We start from the raw sequence: 21940 nt of genomic DNA on the forward strand, positions 1-21940 counted from the left end.
GCAGGCGGGGAACGATGGCCCCGAGTGACACTGCCCATCAAGAAGTCAGCCTTTCCCTAATTCCGTAGGGGAGAAACACTTCTGAGTAGCTGTTTCTAAAGGGAACTGCTGACTCCCCTGAAATAGTTCAGAAGTTTGGGTAGTGCCACAAGGTGGCTTCTTCCCAGCTTTCTCAGATGAATGCCTGCGTTTCAGGTAGTGCCATGTTCACTTGCATGGTGCTGCCCAGCTTCAAAGCAAGCCCGTTCGAGGCTTGGGATGGCTCCTGTGCTTGTGGGGCGGCAATAGGATGGACAGGAAGTGGAGGGCTTGGCCAAGGGGCAGCTATGACAGGAGATCCCACGCAGGCCTGCCTCTAATGCTTCCTGCTGTGTTTCCTTTCCTCAGGGGTCCCCTGCACAGAGAATGACTACAAGCTGTGGTCCCCATCCGATGAGCGGGGGAACGAGTGTTTGCTAGGACACAAGACTGTTTTCAAACGGAGGACGCCCCATGCAACATGCTTTAACGGAGAAGACTTCGACAGGCCAGTTGTTGTGTCCAACTGCTCCTGCACGCGGGAGGACTATGAATGGTGAGCTCTCTTCGGTGGCTAGGGACCTGAGTTGTGTGTTGTTCACTCGGCAGTGCAGCAGTGTGGGGGAGACTGGTTAGACCATGATCCCTTCCCCTGAGGAAGGGAAGGGAATAAAAGAAACAAATATTTATTAAGTGTCTTTTATGTGCCAGGAACTATGGGAGGCACTTTTTACATAAGTTGTCCTCCTTAGTTTTACTGCCATGTGACGTGGTAGACGTCTTATGACCTGGGGAAGCTACAGTTACTTATTCAGGAGTAGATAGCTCTGGGATTTGTTTCTACGAGGGTAACCCAAAAAGGGGAAGATGTGGAAGGTTCCATTACAGGCAAATCCCTTTCCTTAGGCACCTCCATTCTAGAGGGGATTTATTTCTTTATTTGAAATGAGAGAGTGTATGTGTATTTTTATATATATATATATATATATGTATGTTTTGGGGGGGAACCTTCAAGTGCTACAAGTATATATATATTTTTGCCTCATTTACTATTGCTCGAGCAAAATATCCAAGACACTGCTGAGAATACTAAAAATAGGTGGAGTGACCTATGTATAGATAATTGGGACAGGAGGTGGAGGACAGCGGGTGCCTTGGAGGAGGAACTGGTGCTTTTATTGTGATTCTTGCAAGGAAGGAGAAGGCTGTGATTTGCTGCCGGGGAATCATGACATTTCTGGGAGCAGCACTATTTGAAACGGACTCAAATGCAAATGGAATGCATTTGAGATGCATTCTAGGACCACGTGGCAGCAGCGAGGTGTGGGGGCAGCAGATGTAGTTGGTGGTTTAGTTTGGATGCCTTCTTGGGTGTATGAAACAGTGGCAGTGATTGGAGATAAAGCTAAAAAGACAGAATACGGGAAGGGTAGAGACCCTGAAGAGGATGGACCTTGCCCTATACATGGGGTCTTTGAAGGCTTTCAGGAGAAGTGATGGTCTGAACAGAGCTTAGCTATGGGATGATGAATCTGGCAGCAGAGTACATAGGCACTCAGAGCTCCTAGACGATCCCTAGAGTATATAAGTGAACATGGACATGAAATAGTTGTAAGTTAGGGGCTTCGAAAGAGCCATGGATATTGCACATAAACAGTAAACACAGAACTCGTATTTCAGTGGTTGCCAAGGCACAGAGGAACTAAATTTTGCTTTGAGCAGCCATACTTGTCTTGACTAAAGCCACAAAACTCTGATGTGTTCTAGATCAGAGGTTGGAACAGGGCCATACAGTGAACATTTTAGACTTTGTAGACTATATAGTTTCCGTGGTCTCTATTGCAGCTACTCAGTTTGGCCCATGGCAGCACCCATAGGTGAATGAAAGCAGCTATAGATGAATGTGCATGGCTGTGAGCCAATAAAAACTTATTTACAAAACAGCCAAAGGAACCAGATTTGACCACTTCTGCTGTAAGACCAGTGCTTCTGAAACTTTAATGTGCATATGAAGCACCTGGGTTCTGATTAAAAGGCAGTCTATGCCTCAGTCAGGAGTTCTGGGGCCTGCAGTTCCACCATCAAGCTCCCCGGTGACGTGGGTGCTGCTTTTTGCACGTTCGCCCTTCCAGCAGCAAGGCTAAGACCGTACAGGGAAGTCCCTTCCTTTCAAAGGTAACTACACAGATGCTTTGACAGCAAAAGCACAGAGCAGTCTGATGTTCCCAGCCATGTCAGCTCAGTGCTCTTTGCCCCCTTCTCTCTTCTTAGCACCCTGCCTTGTGATCTAATCTGAGAGCTTTGTTAGCCTCGGGGCCACTCTCCCTGGACTGGGTAGAGACTGCAGCAGCCCTAACCCCTGAAAAGACTGTAGGGCCCTCTCTTGCTCCTCTTTCTGACTGCAGTAGGTACTTCAAAATAAAATTCAGACTAAATAGAAAATATATAAGAAAATCCAATGAATCTTTGGGGTTTTTTTCCTTCATGACCACTTTTAGGCTTTTTTTTTTTTTTTTAAATAACAAACATTCAAACCCTCCAGATCTTCCTTCTTCCTTTGTACCTCTCCCCCTCTCCCAACCTCCTCAGCAAACAAAAAACAGATGGAGCTTGGTGTGCCTTCCCGGGTAAGCTGGCCTTGCTCCTACTGGTCTACCATGCCTACCCTCTCTGGCTTGCTGGAACCTGCTGGATGCTTATCCCTGCTGCGTGCCGAGTCTTTTTATTATAGACCAGTAAAGCCACCTGCTCTGCCCTCACAGAGCTGGGTTGCAGGCCAAGTGAGATGGCGAGGTGATGGCCCTGTGAGAATGGAAGAGGGTGTGTTGGTTTGAGGCCCTCCCCGGTGGTTCCTGTGCTTGCTATAGCTGCTGGAAAGGAGCCAGCCTGCCTGCATGGCACTTGGAGACGTTTGATGGGACTGGACCATCCGTGGCAGCGAGAAGGGAAACGGTCCCAGTAGGGACAACAGGAGATGAGATGGGAGCTTGTAGCATCTGTCCGTTAGTTTAGGTGCTGATTGACAACTGTATTTGAAAATCAGGGTATTTCTGACAGTCATTTCATACCACACTGGGAAGCCCAGTTGTTGGCTCACTCGTCTCCTGATTTCAGGAGTAGTTTCTTTTACATATTTATATTTCACCACATTGCCAAGTTGCATGGCTTTCAAATTCTTGACTGCAAACCTCTGTGAGCAATACATTTTCTATTATGACCCTGTTCCTACACATATATGTATATGCAGATACATACACACATATAATTAAAACAAAAGTTTTATGGGACAGCATTTACTTTTAAATGTGCGAATGCAGGTTGTAATCTTCTGTTCTTTTCAGGGAGGGAAGGAAGCTGGTGTTGGATGCCCCAAGTGCTTTCACAGTCCACTAGGTCATGACCTGCAGTGGAAGAAAGCTGCCCAAGAAGGGCACTTTGCCACTAGAGGCAAATAAGTAATTAGCTAAAGCTTCATCTTGTCCCTGGAAAGATTTAAAGTAGCCATTCAGTAAAAATGAACTGATTCAATGAGTGAGACCTGTTTGATATAAACGGTTTGTCAGACTGCTGCCTTTTGAATAATCCTCTATAAATTGCTCTATGTGGATTATGACGGCCCTGTATCTGTTAATACTTTTCATATGGGCAATGTTTAATAAGTATTTGGTTGAACTGAATAGAGTGAATGAAGCTTTTCTGGTAGAGCAAACGAACATGGAAAATCCTTTTGAGTTACAGAATTTACAGCTTGGGTAGGGCCTTAGTGCACAGCACAGCTGCCTCATTTTAGAGTTGTCAAGGGTGGCTAGAGAAGGGGTGCAGTTGAAGGCAGGGCCAAGATTCCACCAGGGTCTCCTGCTTCCTACTCCAGGGTGCTGCCCATCGAGCTGGGAGGTGTAGCAGGTGTGACCCCCAGATCACAGGAGGTCTTGTGAACTAAACTACTGTATGTCAAAGTGCCGGAAGAGGCACCCAAGATGATTTAGGTAGTATGTGGTCATGGTCTTAAATGACATTGAACTCTTAGTCAAAATAATTTTTAAAAAGGTTTTTAAATTTCTCTTCTATTGATAATTCTTCTGCTTATGTCAAGGAGAAAGTCTCACTGGATGCTAGTAATTCTGTAACATTTGTGAATTCCTCTTTACAAAGAGAGGGCAGGCCTAGAGTCTTTGAGTAGGAACTTGACCTAGCTGAAATTTAATATTATTTTCATTGGGTATGATGATGTGTATTATTTTTGTCTATTTATGATATATGACAGTGGTTTTCCAACTGTGGTTCATATATAAAGCTTCTTTTGAAGATATATTTTATAGTAAAAAAAAAAGAGTATTCATTAAAGGGACATGTTAAATAACTTATAATAAAAGTGACAGTATGGTAAAAGCCAGAAGGGTTGGTACTGAAATACCTGAAATGTGTAAGACAATGGCCTTGACAAACCCCAATTGCCTTTTTAGTGACTTCGGTTTCAAGATGAGTGAAGATTTGTCATTAGAGGTTTGTGTTCCAGATCCGGAATTTGCTGGGAAGTCATACTCCCCTCCCGTGCCTTGTCCTGTGGGTTCTACTTACAGGAGAACCAGAGGGTACGTATCGCAAAAGGTGCTAAGTCAGGTTCACAGGGGATCTGCCTATGGAGAAAGAGAACATAGAGTACCACCTGGCTTCCTTTTATACTGCAAATTCTAGAACTCCATGTTAGCAGGTTGCTAGTAGTTTGGGCAACATTTAAAATTATGACGTCTGCAAACTCTTCTATCTCCAGTGAGAAAAAAACTGCAAGTCTGTAAGTGTCTCTGCAACTCTGGGAGTATCTTACGTCATCGACTGCAGCGGGGAAATATCTTCAGAGTTTATTAAAGAGATATTTAAAAATCTTGCCCAGGACAGTACCCTAAATTGTTTGGGCCTGCCTGTTCTAATTATGGGCAGAACTGGCTCAGAACGACTACATGTCGTCCTCCTAGTTCTGTAGGGAAGTGGGCGATGGAATCTGCTGTCTGTGGGCGGGAAAGATACCCCCACCTGGGATGCCTTCACGACTGCTGTTTGATGTTTCTGACCTCTTGCTCTTGGGGTGGGGGGACAGCTACCGGAAGATTTCTGGGGACACCTGTAGCGGAGGAGATGTTGAGGCACGACTGGAAGGAGAACTGGTGCCCTGTCCCCTGGCAGGTAAGAGAGGCGGTTTCTTCCCTTTGACTCCTGAGACGTCACTGAAGCATTATCACAATCCCGCCCATGGCCAGGCTCCTGGCTCTTCTGACTTTAGTGGAGAAAAATAATGGCAGTTACAGGCATCACAGAGTTTCTTTTCTTCCCCTAAGTTTGGTATCCAAACTGCATTTATATATAGCCTTACCCCTTTATAGGAATGGAAAATATTTTGTGTCAGCTCCATTTTGGGGGGGAAATGCCTTTGTTCATTGAAAAACACCAGCATCCGTTGGGGGTGGAGGCGTACCCAAAGCTTTTGTGTGTTCCTCAGTCTGTTTGTCAAAGTTGAATATAAAGAGACTTCGTAGGAAGTAGTTAAGTGGTCTATCTTAATTTTATGATAATAGTAGTAATTATAACTAATACTATGCTATACTAAGTTATTGATGAGGGCTATAGTATTATAACTAATACTATAATAATAGTAATTATAATAGTAATTATCACTAATATTTTAATGGAATTTTATAGATTTCAGTGTATTTTTCCATGTGTTACCAATTTAATCCTTTCGACAACTCAGTGAAACAGATATTATCAACTTTTTTTTTTTTTTTTAACATGAGGGAGCGTGTTCAGAGGGGAGAGGGTTTAATAACTTAAAGTCACACATCTAGTAAGTGACAAAGTTAAAATTCAGACTCTAAGCCCCATTCTCTTCATCGGACATTGCCCAAAAGGTAAATATAATAAGTGTCATTCTCATTATTTTAGAAGGTCATTATGGATGCTAATTAAGAAAAATGTCTTTGGAGTGATTATACATGCTCTAGAGCAGGGGTCCTCAAACTGCGGCCTACGGACCACGTGCGGCCCGCCGAGGACGTTTATCCGGCCTGCTGGGTGTTTTTGCTGCCGCTGCCTGCCCTGCTTGGCAGCCGACTCGTCCGGGCCCACAGTGCGCATGTGTGGAATGTGCGCCGCACTCTCCAACGGCCCTCCAACAGTCTGAGGGACAGTGGACTGGCCCCCTGTTTAAAAATTTTGAGGACCCCTGCTCTAGAGGAATAGCGTGTTCTAAAACACATTTTAAGTTGATTTAGGTGCGATGTAACATGTTGGGGTATTTGTAATATAGACATGAACTTAGGATACTTTAAAAAGCAAGTGATCTCTTGGCCTCTTTTTTTCTTCACTGTGTTTCTAGTTCTTATTCATTTGGAGCCTCTTTATTGCCTCTGAGCCCCTCCTCCTGCTCACACCTCTTGGTGGAGGCGAAAGGCTGGAACTGACTTCATCAGCAGTGGTGGTGTCGGTGGTGGCCGTGAGCGCCAGGTGAATGGTGAGGGCAGCGTAGCCCCCGCCGGCAGGGCAGGGCGGCCCTCTCGCTCGCTCACTGCTGCCAGCTTGCCCGGGTGTTTTTCGTGCTAAGCTCATTAGTCCCTTAATTTAATCTTCCATCATTACCAGCGTAATTAACATACCTCACTGTGGAGACTTAAAAAGAACCACCACTTCAGCAGATTCCTACAAATGAGCAGATAATATTCAAACATTTCCCTCACAAGAGCTGTTATTGATGAGGGATTGAGTTAGTAGGGTTTGAGTGATTGCTCTTAAGGGGCTGGAGTACATACTTTTGTAATAAATATTTCTGAAGATAATTCAGCGAGGGACAAAACAGTTTGTTTAAAGCCATCTAAACTGGCAGGAAAGCTATTTTCTCTTCTAATAGGAGAGGACAGAACAGGGAATGAAGTGGAAAAATCTCATTTCGTTGTAGGCTACCTCCTAAATGTGAAAGGGATAAAAAAATTAAAAAAGTCACGGGATGGGGGTGGGTGGGGTGTACCTGGAGAGAAATAGATGGTTTCATAGGACTAATGGGAACCATAATACCTTTGCAAAGATGAGGCAATCTGGGCATCTGGAAGGATTTTTAAAGTGCAGTAATTTTTTTCCCTTTATGATTACCGTAACAACACACATTTTTAGGCTGTGCTCCTGTACGTCTGGGATTGGCCAAGAATTGTTCCTTTTTAGCGTTGGGAGCACTGAAACACTACCTCCTGCTCTGTGCCTAATCCTACAGCAAGTATTTCAGGTCCTAGGTTCTACTGTAGGGGCATTAGTTTCTTAGAAGGCAGAAACCCAAAGGAGCAGAATGAGGTCGATAGACGCTGCAGAGAGATGCGGGGCAAAGGGCACGCTGCTGGGACTGGGGCTGTCTTACACACACACACACACACACACACACACACACCCCCCGGGGAATTACAGTGGGAAGGTTTTCTGGACAACCAAAAGTTATCATGTGACTTGAAGAGAAATGAGGCCAAAGGAAAAGAAGGCAAACTTAACCTTATTAAAAATTTTAGGTGGATTTATTTGTTGACGTGTTATCTATACCTGTGCTCCCCAATCCCCAGGCTGTGGATTGGTACTGGGCCATGATCTGTTAGGGACTGGGCTGCAGAGCTCTGCTGACCACCGCCCTGCCCCCCGGCCCCCCAGCAACCCTCCCTCTCTTCCCCCCTCTGTGGAAAATTGTCTTCCATGAAACTGGTCCCTGGTGCCAAAAAGGTTGGGGACTGCTCACCTGTAGTGAAGCCTTTATAGAGAAGGCGGCTCGAGCACGTCAACTCATTGAGTGACTGCAGCGGGGTGGCGTGGGGGGCCTGTGTGATCCAGGTGTGTAGTAGCAGAGGGTTTCAGATTTGTGTCTTGGTCCCATATGCAACATGCTGTCAAAGTGGATGCTTTAGACACGGGTGCTGATATACTGCTCGTCTCCACTCCTGGGCAAAAGTCTGGATGTTTTCCAGGCTTTTCCCAAAGTGGAAAAGAGAGGGCACCGGCTTTGTCTGTTACTGGTTATCTGACATTAGGCAAGTCTCTTAAGCACTCTGGGCCTGTATTTCTAAATCTTAAAAAATGGCAACATTACCGTCTATATCCTAAGAGGCAGCACAGTGCAGTGGTTAAAGCGTAGTCTCTGGATGTAGAGTGCCTGGCTTCAGCATGGCTCTGCCACTTGGGTCGTTATGCGACTGTGGGTGAGTTACTTAACCTCTCTGGTCTCAGTTTTCTCTTTATAAAATTGGGTTAATAATAGTCCTACCGTCATACAGTTGTTACGAGGATTAAACGGTGCCTGGTACATAGTAAGTACATTGTGTAAGTATTTGTTAAGTGGAAACAGTCTTTATCATGATTATATTGTGAAACATTTTGTAAATAGTCAAGAACAAATGTATTATTATTGTTTTGAAAATCTAATAGGTTGATATAATTGCCTTGTGGCACTGTGAACAAAATACAAGTGAGTGAGCAAATGGATTAGAAAGCTTAGTTACAAGGCCTCAGTGATGAATGGTCTCTAGTCAGCAGGATTATGGTGCTGCATGGTACAGTCATATGACGTGGAGAACGTGGTGATTGGCCTAATCATGTTGGCAAGTGTGACTCTGAAGACTTTTAAGCTGAGCTCTGAAGTATGGGCATTGAAGCGTGCATGTTGGGAGAGTTAGATTAAAAAAATCAATGTAACAAGTAAAACACTTGCAGATGAAGAAACAGATCCACTGGTGTTTTTAGCAACTTGACCAAGGCAGAAATGTGAGTCCATCACATGCCTTCTGAGTCTTGACTCCTACGCTCTTTCTGTTGGTCCATGCTAGTTGCCAGTGGGTTTGATGTCTGTGTGTCAGGACAAAATAGGTCACATGCCAGGACCTCTGCAGCATCCCCTGGGTCCAACCTCCCGTTGTTCTGTGTGTCTGGCAGAGGAGAATGAGTTCATCCTGTACAGCACGAGGAAGTCTATCCACCGCTACGACCTGGCCTCGGGAGCCACCGAGCAGTTGCCTGTTTCCGGGCTGCGGGCGGCAGTGGCCCTGGAATTTGACTATGAACGCAATTGCCTGTATTGGTCTGACCTGGCCTTGGACATCATCCAGGTGAGTCAGCCCTTGGTCCCATCCTGAGGACTGTGCCTTGTGATTGCCCCGTCCCAATAAGCTTCATGCAGAAGGGCCTGTGGAAATGGGTAGTGAGAGGTTTGTAAATGGCAACTCATCTCAGGGCCGACATAAAACTTTGCAGTTTCCTGTGTTAGCATTTTTCTTTCCCTGCTTTCCTCTTTCCATAATAAAGGATAAAAGAAGCCCCAAATCCGCAGACCTGCTTATAAGTGAGGTCTCACTTTTCATGCCGGGAATGTGTAAGGACTAATAACGTAGGATTATTAGTCACCCCCTATTGTGCCAACTGCCTCTTTAGCATCTTTCTTCCCAAATTATGCTGTAGTAACGCTTGACTTATCCATTGTTCATGTAATTATCCACTTTGGCTGTTCTGAACCCAGATAAGAACCAGGAAGCAAGCTTTAAAGATCCCTGGACAGGCCAGATAGCCATATGCTCAAATCCATACATTTTAAAGGAGAGCTATTTAATTTTTATTCATTGTCTACTTAATGCTTTTAGAAGAGCAATTCCAAGTTTTATCTAGACTTCCAACCCAATAGAAATTTTACAGTGTCTGGGTATGTGGGGAGGCTGGGGTAGGTGATGGCAGTGACCATTGTGAGTGTACCTGTCCCAACAATGGCACCTGGTGGCCAAGAGCCTCACAGGGGAAAGAAGAGTATAAAAGCAGACAGAAGAACTTAAAAATCACAGCGATCTGGTTTCATTTATCTGAAAAGCAAACAGACTCATACATCTCAATAATCTCCAACCTCATTATTGTGATACACCCTAGTTTAGTAACCAGTGTTCATCATAATTAAATTCTGTTTAATTATTCTGCTTAGAAAAGGAACCCATAACACATTTTTAAAATGCCTTTATTAAAACCCGGCTTCACGTATCTGAAAAGTTAACTAACATGAAACATCTCATCCTTTGCCTATCCTGCCAGTTGAGCAAAGGTTTACCCCCCGTGGGACTGACTGGGCAGGAGGGCATTTGAACATTTCATAGCATTTATTATATATTTTTCTCTCTTCAGCGCCTCTGTTTGAATGGGAGCACAGGGCAAGAGGTGATCATCAGTTCTGGCCTGGAGACAGTAGAAGCTTTGGCTTTTGAACCCCTCAGCCAGTTACTTTACTGGGTGGACGCTGGGTTTAAAAGGATTGAGGTACGTGTATTCCTGTGCTGTTCTTAATCACGTGAGCAGGTGGGGCACCTGGGCTTTGAGCCAGGTTTGCCACAGAGATGGGAGCTGTGGAAATTTCCTGAGGATTTCTATTAAATGGACCTGCAAAAGGGAGAACAAGGTGGAAGTTTCAGTGTTGATTGTTCACTGCCTTGAAGGGCCCATGTGAAAATAGGATGCCAGGATCCATCAGAGATTTTTTTTTGAGACACCTGAAAATTTATATTTTGGCTAGGAGAGGCATAGTGTAATAACAGCAGTGATGATAATACTATGGCATTATCATAATGCTGTAACAATAACAGTGTAGTATTACTGTAGTCAGTTAGAGTAATAATGACAGCATCATCACCATTATTATTGTTATTAATCCCCACTTGACATCTATGCCACTTAGTTACCTAGTAACCTCTCCTGCTCTATATACCCATGGCAATGTAAAGGTAACGAATGGCCTCTGAACTGCCAAGACTGTCGTCTCGAGGAGTGTAGGCACACTGAACTGCTGCCGAGCGCACGTCCTCAGCACCCCTTTATCCTGACTGCACGTGGAAGTGTGGCTTGCAGGTTAAGGGGCAGCATGGCAGAAACAGGGACACACAGGGAGACCAGAGGAGTTGCAAGACAAAAGGCACAGACTTGAGAGACAGACCCGGGTGCAGGATTCACCCCGCTAGCTCAGTGACAGGGGCAAGGTCCTTGTGCTCGCAGTGTCTTTGTGTGCAAGGTGGAGATTTGTTTATTCCCTTGCATGAGACGTGCTGGTGTGGTTTCAGGTTCTGAGGACACGGCGCTGGGTGAGACATGCAAGGTCCTGTTCTGATGGGGCTCACATGTCAGTGGAGGAAGCAAAATAATACAGAAATCAGTTCTGTTGGTGATAAGTGCTGTGAAGAATGTAAAACAGGGCGATCGTGGCGTGAGGAGTGGAGCACTGTTAGAAAAGGCTCCAGAGAGGTGTCTTGAGGATGTGACATCTGAGCTGAGCCCCAGCGGGGGGCGGTCGGGGGAGGATGATTTAGTGCCCACGTCGTGTGGACGCTAACAGAAGTGAGCACGATGGGCACCTCCTGCGCTCACCTTGGTGGTCTCGCTACTGCTCTTTCTCGCCTTCCTTCGTGTGTGGCAGCACTTTGCTGGGCGCTAGGAGAGCACAGGTGGGTGTAGGGTCTGCCCTTCCACAGGCTTGTGGGGCGACCGCCGTGCAACTCAAACACTGTTTATGCGGACTGGTGTGAGTGAGTCAGTGACCAGAGCTGCTGATGCTTATGGATCGAGGTGGGTCAGAAGAGTTAGGAAAGGAGGTGGGCCTGGAAGTGAGTTCTGAAGGGAAGTTCCGACTAAATGAGAGTGAGCAGTGGAGCAGGCAGGCCCAGGAAGGGATATGGCAAGAGCAGACAGGAGCAAGTGTACATCGGGCTTGGAGAACCATGAGATGACCAGCCCAGCAGAGACAGAGGAGAGAGTGTGAGGCACATCTGTGGACTGTTCATTGCAAGGCAGTGACACTGGATTTGTTTGTGGGCAGCGTGGAGCTATTGGTGGCTTTGGAATATGGACTAATGTGGGTGCGTTAAATCAGTAAATGCTTAGGTCCTTATCTGAGTACTTTTCTTACTGAGTGCTTACTCTGTACAGATAGATCATCACGTCCCGGGGACTGGGGGCACGTGTGGTTCTAGCTCCTCTGTCAGACCGTGACATTGTCTCATGAGCCAGAGGGAGGAACAACTCGTTCTGACTGGCAATCAGGGCAGATACCCCAGATCAGTCTGGTGAGGGAATCAGAAAAGCGTAGAGGGGTGTTTATAGGCAGAAGCTGAGTAGGAGCCTCTGGCAAGGTGAGTCTTCTAAGGAGCCCAGATCCATCCCAGCCTTCCTCCTCTGTTTTTGTCAGGTAGCTAATCCAGATGGCGACTTCCGACTCACAATCGTCAATTCCTCTGTGCTCGATCGGCCCAGGGCTCTGGTCCTCGTGCCCCAAGACGGGTAAGTGTAGCCCCAAGTGGAAAATCAGCCTTATGTCAAATGCCACAACAGTAGATTCTCATGAAACACAAACGGCTGGACAAAAACCCTGTTTCTCATGACCGTGGTTGAAATAATCTATTAACTGAGATCTTTGAAACTGTAGCTTAGTCACCACAGTCAGGTAACTCCATGCGCTTTTCATTAGCAAGCGTCAGAATTTCCTTGGGCATCCAGATGTCTTGCATCTGTGGGTATTTCCCTAGAAAAGGTGATGTTAAAAGAGAATCTTTGTAGACATAGGCAGGCCTGCTTGGAGACTGTGAGGACTCTGAGTTTCATGCATGGTACAAACATTTAATTCATTCCATCTTTCCCCTGCCTCCTCAGTATGTGTAGGTTTTCCTATAATCAGTATGTAGTTGGCAAATGCAAAGGTGCTTTTTATTACATCATTAACTGAAGGAAACAACTCAAAGGAAAATTCTGGATTAGCCTTTCTGGCCTTTCTTCTCTCTGAGCATTTATGATTGAGAATTAACACTATTTTTTAAAAGAAAATTCTAAAACTAGTATATGTACTTGATTGAAAATATTTAGAGATAACAGAAGTTTATGAAATGAAAAGTATGTTTCCTTTGTTCTCATTCTTAACCCTTCACCCTGACACTTTTCGGTATAATAATTTGCTAATTATTTGCTAATTGTTTGTTGCTAATAATTTGTTGCATGTCATTCACCATTGCTTTTACTCATATACTGGTATTATCCTTAAAACACACATACAGCAAATAGAATCATAGTATATTTACTATTCAGTACCTTTAAAAAAATACTTAATATGCATTGACGATAGTTTTATGTGACCACATACAGATTTTTAGGTTTCACAGTATTTTGTTGTATGCACCATAACATAGCACTTTCTCTACAGATTAACGTTAAGGTTGGTATACATATATATACATTTCTTTGTGTATTATCTTTGCATAATTTGATTCTATCCATAGATAAATTCCAGTAGAGGGATTTCTGGGTCAAGGAATTAAGCGGTTTCAAATATTACAATTATGGATTATTATTAAATATAATAATGCTGAAATAACTGGCCTGATTGTTCTAGAGGGATTTCTTACCTCTTTGGAGGAGTATCTGAGCTCCGTTTCCTCTAGTTTTCATGGGACGTGTGTTCTGTCTCCATTTTGACTAGGGTGATGTTCTGGACGGACTGGGGAGACGTGAAGCCCGGGATCTATCGGAGTGACATGGATGGTTCTGCTATTCGTCGTCTTGTGTCCGAGGATGTGAAGTGGCCCAACGGCATCTCCGTGGATGGCCAGTGGATCTACTGGACGGATGCCTACCTGGACTGCATTGAGCGCATCTCTTTCAGCGGCCAGCGGCGCTCGGTCATCCTGGACAACCTCCCACACCCCTATGCTATTGCTGTCTTTAAGGTGAGCTCATTTGTGGCCACTGTCAGGTGTTCTGCTAGAGCTGGTGAAGAGCACCTGAGGGCAAGAACCTGCCGTCTCTGGGCTTTTGCAGACATGCGTCTGCAAAAATAGGGCTAAAAATAGGGCTCATTTCCAAGTTTGAGATAATTTATTTCAGTCCATTTGGAGGAATGCCAGGGGCACCGGGGTTAACATTTCAAAGGGTTAAAAGTGAAGGTTCCTTCCCACGAACGTTCTCGGTCTGCCCTTCAGTGTCAGGAGCCTCATTTTGGGGCTCGGCGTCTTCGTCTCTTGTGGGGTTTGCTCGCGGCATTCCCCCATGATTCCAGGTGAGCTCTGCACACTACCTGTGGGACCTTGCAGTTCTCTTTGGACACTAGAGAACAGAGTGGCTCTTCTCACCATTGGGAAACAGATTTCAAATGGAGGGGACTGGGCTTGGGGTCAAACTCGAATGCTTATCTGATAGTTGCTTTGCTAGAATGCTTATCATCGGATAAGTTGCATTTCCTTCTGTGTGGGTTTAGATAAAATCAGTGACTCTTGCGTTTCAGTTGACTCTTGATCAGAGTCTTGATCAGAGTTGCTCATTCAGCCGATAAATAGTAGCTGTCTCCTGCGCACGTGGGGGCTCTTGTCCTTACACAGAGACCAGAATAAGGAACTGAAGAGCTGGACTAACGGGTAAAGGTTTTTTCTTTTTAGAACGAAATCTACTGGGATGACTGGACACAACTCAGCATATTCCGAGCTTCCAAATACAGCGGGGCCCAGCTGGAGATTCTGGCCAGCCAGGTCACGGGGTTGATGGACATGAAGATTTTCTACAAGGGGAAGAACACTGGTAAGGCAAAGTCTCCTCCTGGTGTCTCTGCAGAGTTGATCTCAAGAAAGGGGCTGTGTGTGGGCAATCTCCGCTCGGAGCAGGATCTGGCAGCCTGCGTCTTTGTTGTCACGACAACATGCACATTATTTAATTTCTTCCTAATGACATCTTAATTTCTTTTCTAACGATACACAAACAGCTGGAAGACAGCATGTTTTTTGCTGCCTAGAGTGTTGGTGCTTGGTGGGTAATTACACCCTCCTCCTGCCCTCGGCCCCTCACTGATTGGTGGTGTGGCTTCTGTTGCAGCTGGGAGAGTCCCAGCATGTGCTTAATCCCCGTTTGGCACACTTGCAGGGAGCGGCGCCGTGCCGGGTGCTCAGACGGCTGCTGCTTCCTCACAGGGCCCCCTTCTTGTTCTGCAGTTGTGCAGGTGACCTATTGCTCGTCGAGCATACCTACCTCTGTCGCAGTGGTGTGTGTGTCGAGGTGTTGCTTTATTTAATTTTCCCCCACCGTGAAACTGTAAACCCCATGAAGGAGGAGAGTATGTCTCTTGTTTTTCCTCAACAATCCACCAGCGTTTAGCACTTAGTAAGTGCTCAGTTCATACTTGTTGAAAGAAGGGATGAAAAGGGAGGGGGGCAGAGTTGCAGTGAGTGTAGACAGTAGTTGTCTCAGAGCTCTGTTGGGTGAGGCTTCAAGAACTGCCATAGGATTTGATCTGCGGGGCCTGGAGTCTGCCACTGTTCGGTAGACAGCCTTCATCCTTCCTTGACTGCCCTATACCTTCCTTATCTCCCAACCATACTGTTCATGCTAGAGGGGAATGATCAGTGTATTCCCAAGAATAATAGTCCCTTTAAGAATTTCCCTCTTTATCTCAGCAGGGTTAAATAGCATCCCGCGTCTGCTGACTCTCCTTTATTGACAAACTCTGCTAGGTTTCCTGTTTTGAACTAGAATGTTGGTATTGTTTTGTGGCTTTTGGCTGACCCTGTGCTAAGAGAAAATTGACAGGGGAAATAATACAGTTATAGATATCATCGTTATCCCTTTGGGACCTCGAAGATCACATGAGAACACCCTTAGAAAACTATAAAGTGTCCTACAAATGCAAGTCTGTATTGTTATGTCTTCGCAACTGACCTGTGGGGGGAGGGCTAGTATCATGATCCATGGTTTATAAGAATTAAATCTTAGATATTAATTAACTTTCCCAGAGTGCCCTCACTAGTTTAGGAGCTTGGCTTTTGTTGCAGCCCTGGCACTATGTGGAGAAGTCACATTCTTTCTTAGAGGAGGCGCCTGTTTTAACACATTGACTACCATGCTAGGAAAACAATTTTTTTTTCTTCGGGGCCATAGTGTTTTATTACGAAAATATAATAGAAACTTTGAAAACAAAATGATCCTTTCTGATTTAATGAAACACGAAATTTATTCACTTTTATTCATTTAATCCACGTTTTTAAAATTAATTTGTCAATAGTAATTGTAACAATAAGAATATCAACAAGTAAGATTTTCACGAACCAACTGCAGGGTTTTGCCCAGGTTTTGCTTTATGAGGCCCCGGGCTCAAAACTAGCATGAGTTAAATGCAACTCACATGGCAGTTAATGTGTTAAAATGGGGAGAGATGAAGAGATCTTTCTTCTTAGCTCCAGGGACTAAAATCTCAGGGCCTCTGTTGGGGTGAACACTCACTCCATCTGATCTGCCTTGCCGGCTGGCAGGGTAGATTTTAGCCTTTCTCTAGGTTACCACCCAGTGCACAAGAACAGGTCTTCAATTTCACAAGTGCTTGTAAGCATACGTTTATGTACACAGAAGCTTCTCAAACACTGTGTTCAGATGAAGCTAGTGGTCCCTGGGTCCCCACTTGTTGGTCTTGGTGGGCCACTTTGTCCCAGCAGCTCAAGCATAGCTGAGCTGCAGTATGCCCAGGACCAGGGAGTGAGCAGGGAGCAGTGGACTGGGAGTTTGTGGTCTGAGCATGTGCCATACATAGTGTCTTAGTGCTGGACAGACAAGCCTGCGAGTCTCACCTTGGGGGTGGTGTCCCCTTCATGCCTCAAAGAGTCACCTTCATTTAAACAAGCCAAAGTAATTCTGGGGGTCGGAGTGGGGACTGGGTGGAAGAAAGGCTGGTTTAAAAGGGAAGTGTGTGCTGGCGGGTAGAACGCAGACTCGGATCTGTGCAGTCGGCTGTGACTGTCCCTTTGGCCCAGGGCCGGTAGTGCCTCACTTTGCTCCTTCCTCCATTTGCCTCTGGGATTCTCTCTTACTCTCCTTTGGTTGTGAGCAGGAGACCTCCTGCCTCCAAACTCAGGGCAAGAAAAGCACGTTTGTCATCTCTCTGGCCAGTTTGGGTTAAATCAAAGCTTTTGCTCTGGTGTCTGGTTGTCAGTATACTGCCGGTGTACACTGCGTGTCTCTTGACCTTGAACTTGTTTGCTCTAACCTGCCTGTGGTTTTGGACACTGAGAGGGTACTGGGAATCCACAGTGCATACTGGCAACCCCTGCTGGTAGTCAGCCTTTTATTATTTTTGTTGACTGCTCTTAACACATTCAAGACTCTCCACAGCCGTCCCTGTTTTCTGTAGTTTCTCTTTCCACAGTTCCAGTTCCCTCCAGTCAACCACTGTTCGAAAATGATATTAATAAATAGAAAAGTACAGAAATAAACAATCACTAAGTGTTGAATGAGTGCGCCATTCTGAGTAGCATGATGGAATTTGGGGCCGCCCTACTCTGTCCCACAGAGAGCACAAATCATCCTTTTGTCCAGCTGATCCGCACTGTCTACTCTACCCACGTCGTAGCCATCTTTCTAACTAGATCGACTGTCACGGTGTCACGGTGCTTGTGTTCACGTCACCCTTATTTCTTTTCATGATAGCCCCAAAGCTCAAGAGTAGTGATGCTGGCAGTTCGGATATGCCAAAGAGAAGCCAGAGAATGCATCCTGTAAGTGAAAAAGTAAAAGTTTTTGACTTAATAAGGAGAGAAAAAAAAAATCCTATGCTAAGGTTGTGAAAATCTGCTATGAGAATGAATCTTCTGTTGGTGAAATTATGAAGAATGAAAGAGAGATTCATGCCTATTATCTATAGGGTTTGGTGCTAGTTGCGATTTCGGGCATCAGCTGCTGGTCTTGGAATGTATCCCCCGCAGATAAGGGGGGACCACTGTATTAGCCAAGTGGAAAATCAAAATAATGATAATAACTACATTTATTGAGGGGTTGCTGTGTCGTAAGCGTCACAGTAATGTGCTTTGTGGGCTTGTGTAACCTCACTTAGTCTTCCCAAAGACTTCCGTGCATACTATTAATATTTCTACTTTATGATGAGAACGTGAAAGTCAGGTTTAGTGACTTGTCTAGGTCACACTTTTAGTGAGTGGTAATAATTTGAACCCTGGCCCAGTTGACTGCAAAGCTTGAACTTGAATAAAACTGCTAGTCTCTGCTCTCTCTCTCTTCTATTGCTGGATTAGCAGTGCCCTGGTAATCTGACAGCAATTTAGAAGTACTCTACTAGATTTTGATTGATGCAGGTTTATAATAAACATTTTGTTCACTTGGAACATTTATCAGTTAGTGATATTTAGTTATAAATGGGAACATTTTTTGTTTTTATACCTGGCTGATTTTTAAATAATATATTTGGGATTTATTCTTTATAAAGAGTATTTTTTCTTTAAAGAGGTTACTTTGTTAGATTATCAATATATTCAACTGCTCCTGCAATGACTTTAGGAGCTTTGGAATTCTCCTCCAGAGCCTGCAGTAAGTACGTGCTTTTAAATATATATAATAAGAGCAAATATTTATTCTTTGGAGTGCATTTGCTTTTGATAATTGTCAAGTGTATAGACACTTCAATGAGATAATTACATTTTTGGCTCCTAAACTGGTTCTGGAAGAATTTTCCGAAGAGGAAATCTAAAAAATTTGTTCTGAATGTGTCCAGCGAAGCCATCATGGGCCTGAGTGGTCTTGTAAGGGAACATCTTTGTAGATGATATCTGATTGGCATCTTGGATAAGGGTCTGTGGCTGTGATGGGAATTCTGTGGAATTCTCCTTCCGTCCTCTTCCATGTTCCCTCTGATGTAGCGCTCCCATTTCCTGTTCTGTGGCTTCGAACCAGCCTGGACACTCCCGCTCTGCCTACCTCTTGTAATGAATTGGTTGTTGTGGTTGGGATTTGCCCTTGGATTCTGCATCTCAGACTGCAGTTTTGTGCAGATTTGCCTACATCAGCCTCCTGAAACATGACACCCCATTTTGAGCTCTGTACTCTTGGCTCTTGCCTGTTTGGGTAGGAACATTTGCTCTGCATATGAAAATGTTAGTCACGTTACTTTGCAGACACAATCCCTGTGAAAAATATCATCCTGTAATTGAGTATTTTTAACTAACATCATATTTTGTTATTGTTCAATATCTGGGAACATTGAGTGATATGTTGTCCTTTGAATACAAAGTACATGTTCCACATCCTTTTTAAGTTGATTTTCATTAGCAGTGCTGTGTCAATTCGCCTTCCGTCTTGTAGCCAATGAATGGCTTGTACATTTGAGCTAAAGGAGCAGTCTGTGCCCACGGACTGATTAGGGTGAAATGAGGTTTGGGACTTCTGCTTTAGTCAACTGGTTAGTCCACTCTGGTAATTAAGCCATTATAGTTTGATGGAGTTGTTTGCCGAACCTTTTTGAATGTCTTATCGTGGACTTCTCTTCCTTAGGGTGTGTGCATTTAATCTATTTGGTAATGCCTTTTACTCTCTTTTCCTCGGCATCACAATAACATTATTGAGATAGCATTGTGATTTTCGTTTTTTATTTGCAATGCCAGTTAATAACCAATAAGGCGCCCACACACCCAAAGCTACTGAGCGTACCATCATCCATAACAATAACGTTTGTCCTCAGCGAACTCTGTTTTCCAGCCTGCAGGCCAGGATGGGCCTGACTGAGCTGAAAACTTGGCTAGATGGAAATATTTTTTGCATATTATTCTGGTGGGAGGAACTTGCCTCTGTCCATGAGATGGTACAACTGAAGAATTAGTGGTTGAGTTTTATCAAAGCTTTTATGTTTATTTTTCCAATTTTTGTGGTTAATAGTCACAAGCAAAAGAAAACACTGACATTTCACAGTTTCTATGACTCTTCTGTGACTGCATAGTTGTGTCTTGTTTCTAGTTGTTACAAAATGATTTATACACCCTCTTACCCCACATCCTGGGAAAAGGTGCAGGGGATGGGAAAACACCTTTGCCATCTTTGCTCTTCCACAAAGGCTCTAGAGTGCAGCGGTGGATTTTATGGACTGTATCTGGCACTCTCTTTGGCATGCTGAGCCAGAGAAGAGGCTGGCAGTAGAGGCTCAGTCAGCCTGAACTTAGGTGCCCGTGTGGACTTGTGGCCTGCCGGTGGCTAGTGGGTACCATGGTCGGCCCCTCCTGTGCTGAGCTGTGCTTGGCACAGCAGAGTTGAGAAAGGGAGCCTGGATTTTTGTCCCGATTCCACCATTACCCAGGTATTCTAATTGTGTGTCTTAAGGAACAGAAACCCACTCAAGCTAGATCAAATGAAAAGTGTTACTGAAAAATAAAGGGAGATAGCAAGGAACCCAAAGATGGAAGTCTAGGTCAACCGTAGGGGGCCAGGGCTAACAGTGGCAAGGCCATCCTTGCTCTCTCGCTGCATCCCTGGAGTTGTCCTCTCTTCCCTCCATAAGTCTCCTTTAGTCTCATGACTCTCTGCAGATTAAACTTGTCTGCATACCCAGAGTTTGTTTCTGCACAGCTTTGACTTCCACCAGGTTTTGACTTGCCATTCGCCTCCTTCGCCACCCAGCCTCTGTGACCCTTTCCCCAGCTCCAGCTCCTTGGTTACTGTCTTCCCTTTCAGCAACCCAATTCCAGAATTCCCAGGAGGAACATCCGATGGCTGGTTTGGCTCTGGGTCTGATCTAGCTGGGGTTAAACCCTGGTCGTGTGGGTCAGGTCCTTGCTCAGGGTGCCGAGCGAGCAAAGGTTGTCAGCACAGCAGGTGCCCCAAAGCATGTCACCTGACCCTTCTAAGCTTCCCGTTGTCAGTTGTCATGTCCACAGAGAGGAGGGTGCAGTGGGTCTCATTCTTCTACTCAGAGTCTCCCTTGTGATGTGTGTTAACCCGTCGCCTGCTGCTGTTGTCTTCCCTCCAGGAAGCAATGCCTGTGTGCCCAGGCCGTGCAGCCTGCTCTGCCTGCCCAAGGCCAACAACAGTAAAAGCTGCAGGTGTCCAGAGGGTGTGTCCAGCAGTGTGCTCCCTTCTGGGGACCTGATGTGTGACTGCCCACGGGGCTATCAGCTGAAGAACAACACCTGTGTCAAAGAAGGTACGTCCCTTTTTCTTTTCTGCTCATCATCCTCCCTCCCTCTTTCCTTCCATCCCTTCTCCCTCCCAGAGCTCTCTGTTTCCCAGTCTTTTCTGGGTTATTGAAAAAGGTCCAAAGTAAAAGTCAGATCCAACGGATACATACAAGAATCCTGGTTTGGGTTCTGGGCCTCAGTCGGAACAGGCCTAGGCTGTTCATTTAAAAGTGACAGCTGTGCTTTTGGTTTCATGTCGGATGACATGGGCTTTCTTCAGGGCCCACTTCCTTTTCTTTTGCTGCTTCCTCTCCTCCTCATCCCTCATTCTTAGGTTCTCCACATTCTCCTGCTTCGTGTGAGTTGGACTGACCCGACTTGGAACAGTAGCTTATGTGACTCCTTTGTAGTTGACTTACTCGCACCTAGCGGTCATCCATCCTCTTGCCCCAGCCCAGCCCCAAATACCCTGAACATCCAGACCAATGTTTGCAAAGGGATTTGAGTCTTGACGTCCAAACTATGACCAAGTGGCTATATCAGCCTCATGCCTACTCCCCTTTTCAGATTGAATGTACAGCTTTAAATTTTTTTCCCTCTGAAAACCAATGTGCTTTTTTCTTGCTGTCTAGTTTTTACCCTTACCTCATCCCCGATCCCCAGCCTCATGTTTCTGTCAATGAGGTGAAGCCCTGGAAGGACACCTTGCCATGCAGTGCCTGGGTTGGTGGCAGATTCCCTGCTTTGCCTTGTTCCCAAGGTTATATTTGCTTTGTAATCCTAACCTCACTGCTCACAGCAGCCTCTGAGTCCACGGCAGTGTAATACATAAAAGAAGTCTTAGAGTTGATCTTCCTTAAGAAATGCAACTGGAGGAAAGATAAGCTTTCCTTTCTTAGAAACAACAGACTTTCAGTCTCTGCATGTCATCTTAAAGCTTTTTGGAAAGCAACAGAGTCAACACTAAATTCCAG

At 45.1% G+C, this 21940-nt stretch overlaps 1 protein-coding gene across 1 annotated transcript in view; it reads left to right on the top strand.

Moving 5' to 3' along the window:
* SORL1 (sortilin related receptor 1) overlaps nucleotides 1-21940 on the top strand; it is a 165501-nt gene that overhangs the window by 83836 nt on the left and 59725 nt on the right. Inside the window, exons 14-22 of the mRNA XM_012789890.3 lie at nucleotides 388-574; nucleotides 4482-4610; nucleotides 5114-5199; nucleotides 8968-9140; nucleotides 10195-10326; nucleotides 12242-12333; nucleotides 13523-13769; nucleotides 14475-14613; nucleotides 20819-20992. Coding sequence (XP_012645344.2) covers nucleotides 388-574; nucleotides 4482-4610; nucleotides 5114-5199; nucleotides 8968-9140; nucleotides 10195-10326; nucleotides 12242-12333; nucleotides 13523-13769; nucleotides 14475-14613; nucleotides 20819-20992 — 1359 coding nt within the window. The remainder of the gene's footprint in view (nucleotides 1-387; nucleotides 575-4481; nucleotides 4611-5113; nucleotides 5200-8967; nucleotides 9141-10194; nucleotides 10327-12241; nucleotides 12334-13522; nucleotides 13770-14474; nucleotides 14614-20818; nucleotides 20993-21940) is intronic.

The sequence above is a fragment of the Microcebus murinus genome, chromosome 4, assembly GCF_040939455.1.
Source record: "Microcebus murinus isolate Inina chromosome 4, M.murinus_Inina_mat1.0, whole genome shotgun sequence".
NCBI lineage: Eukaryota > Metazoa > Chordata > Mammalia > Primates > Cheirogaleidae > Microcebus > Microcebus murinus.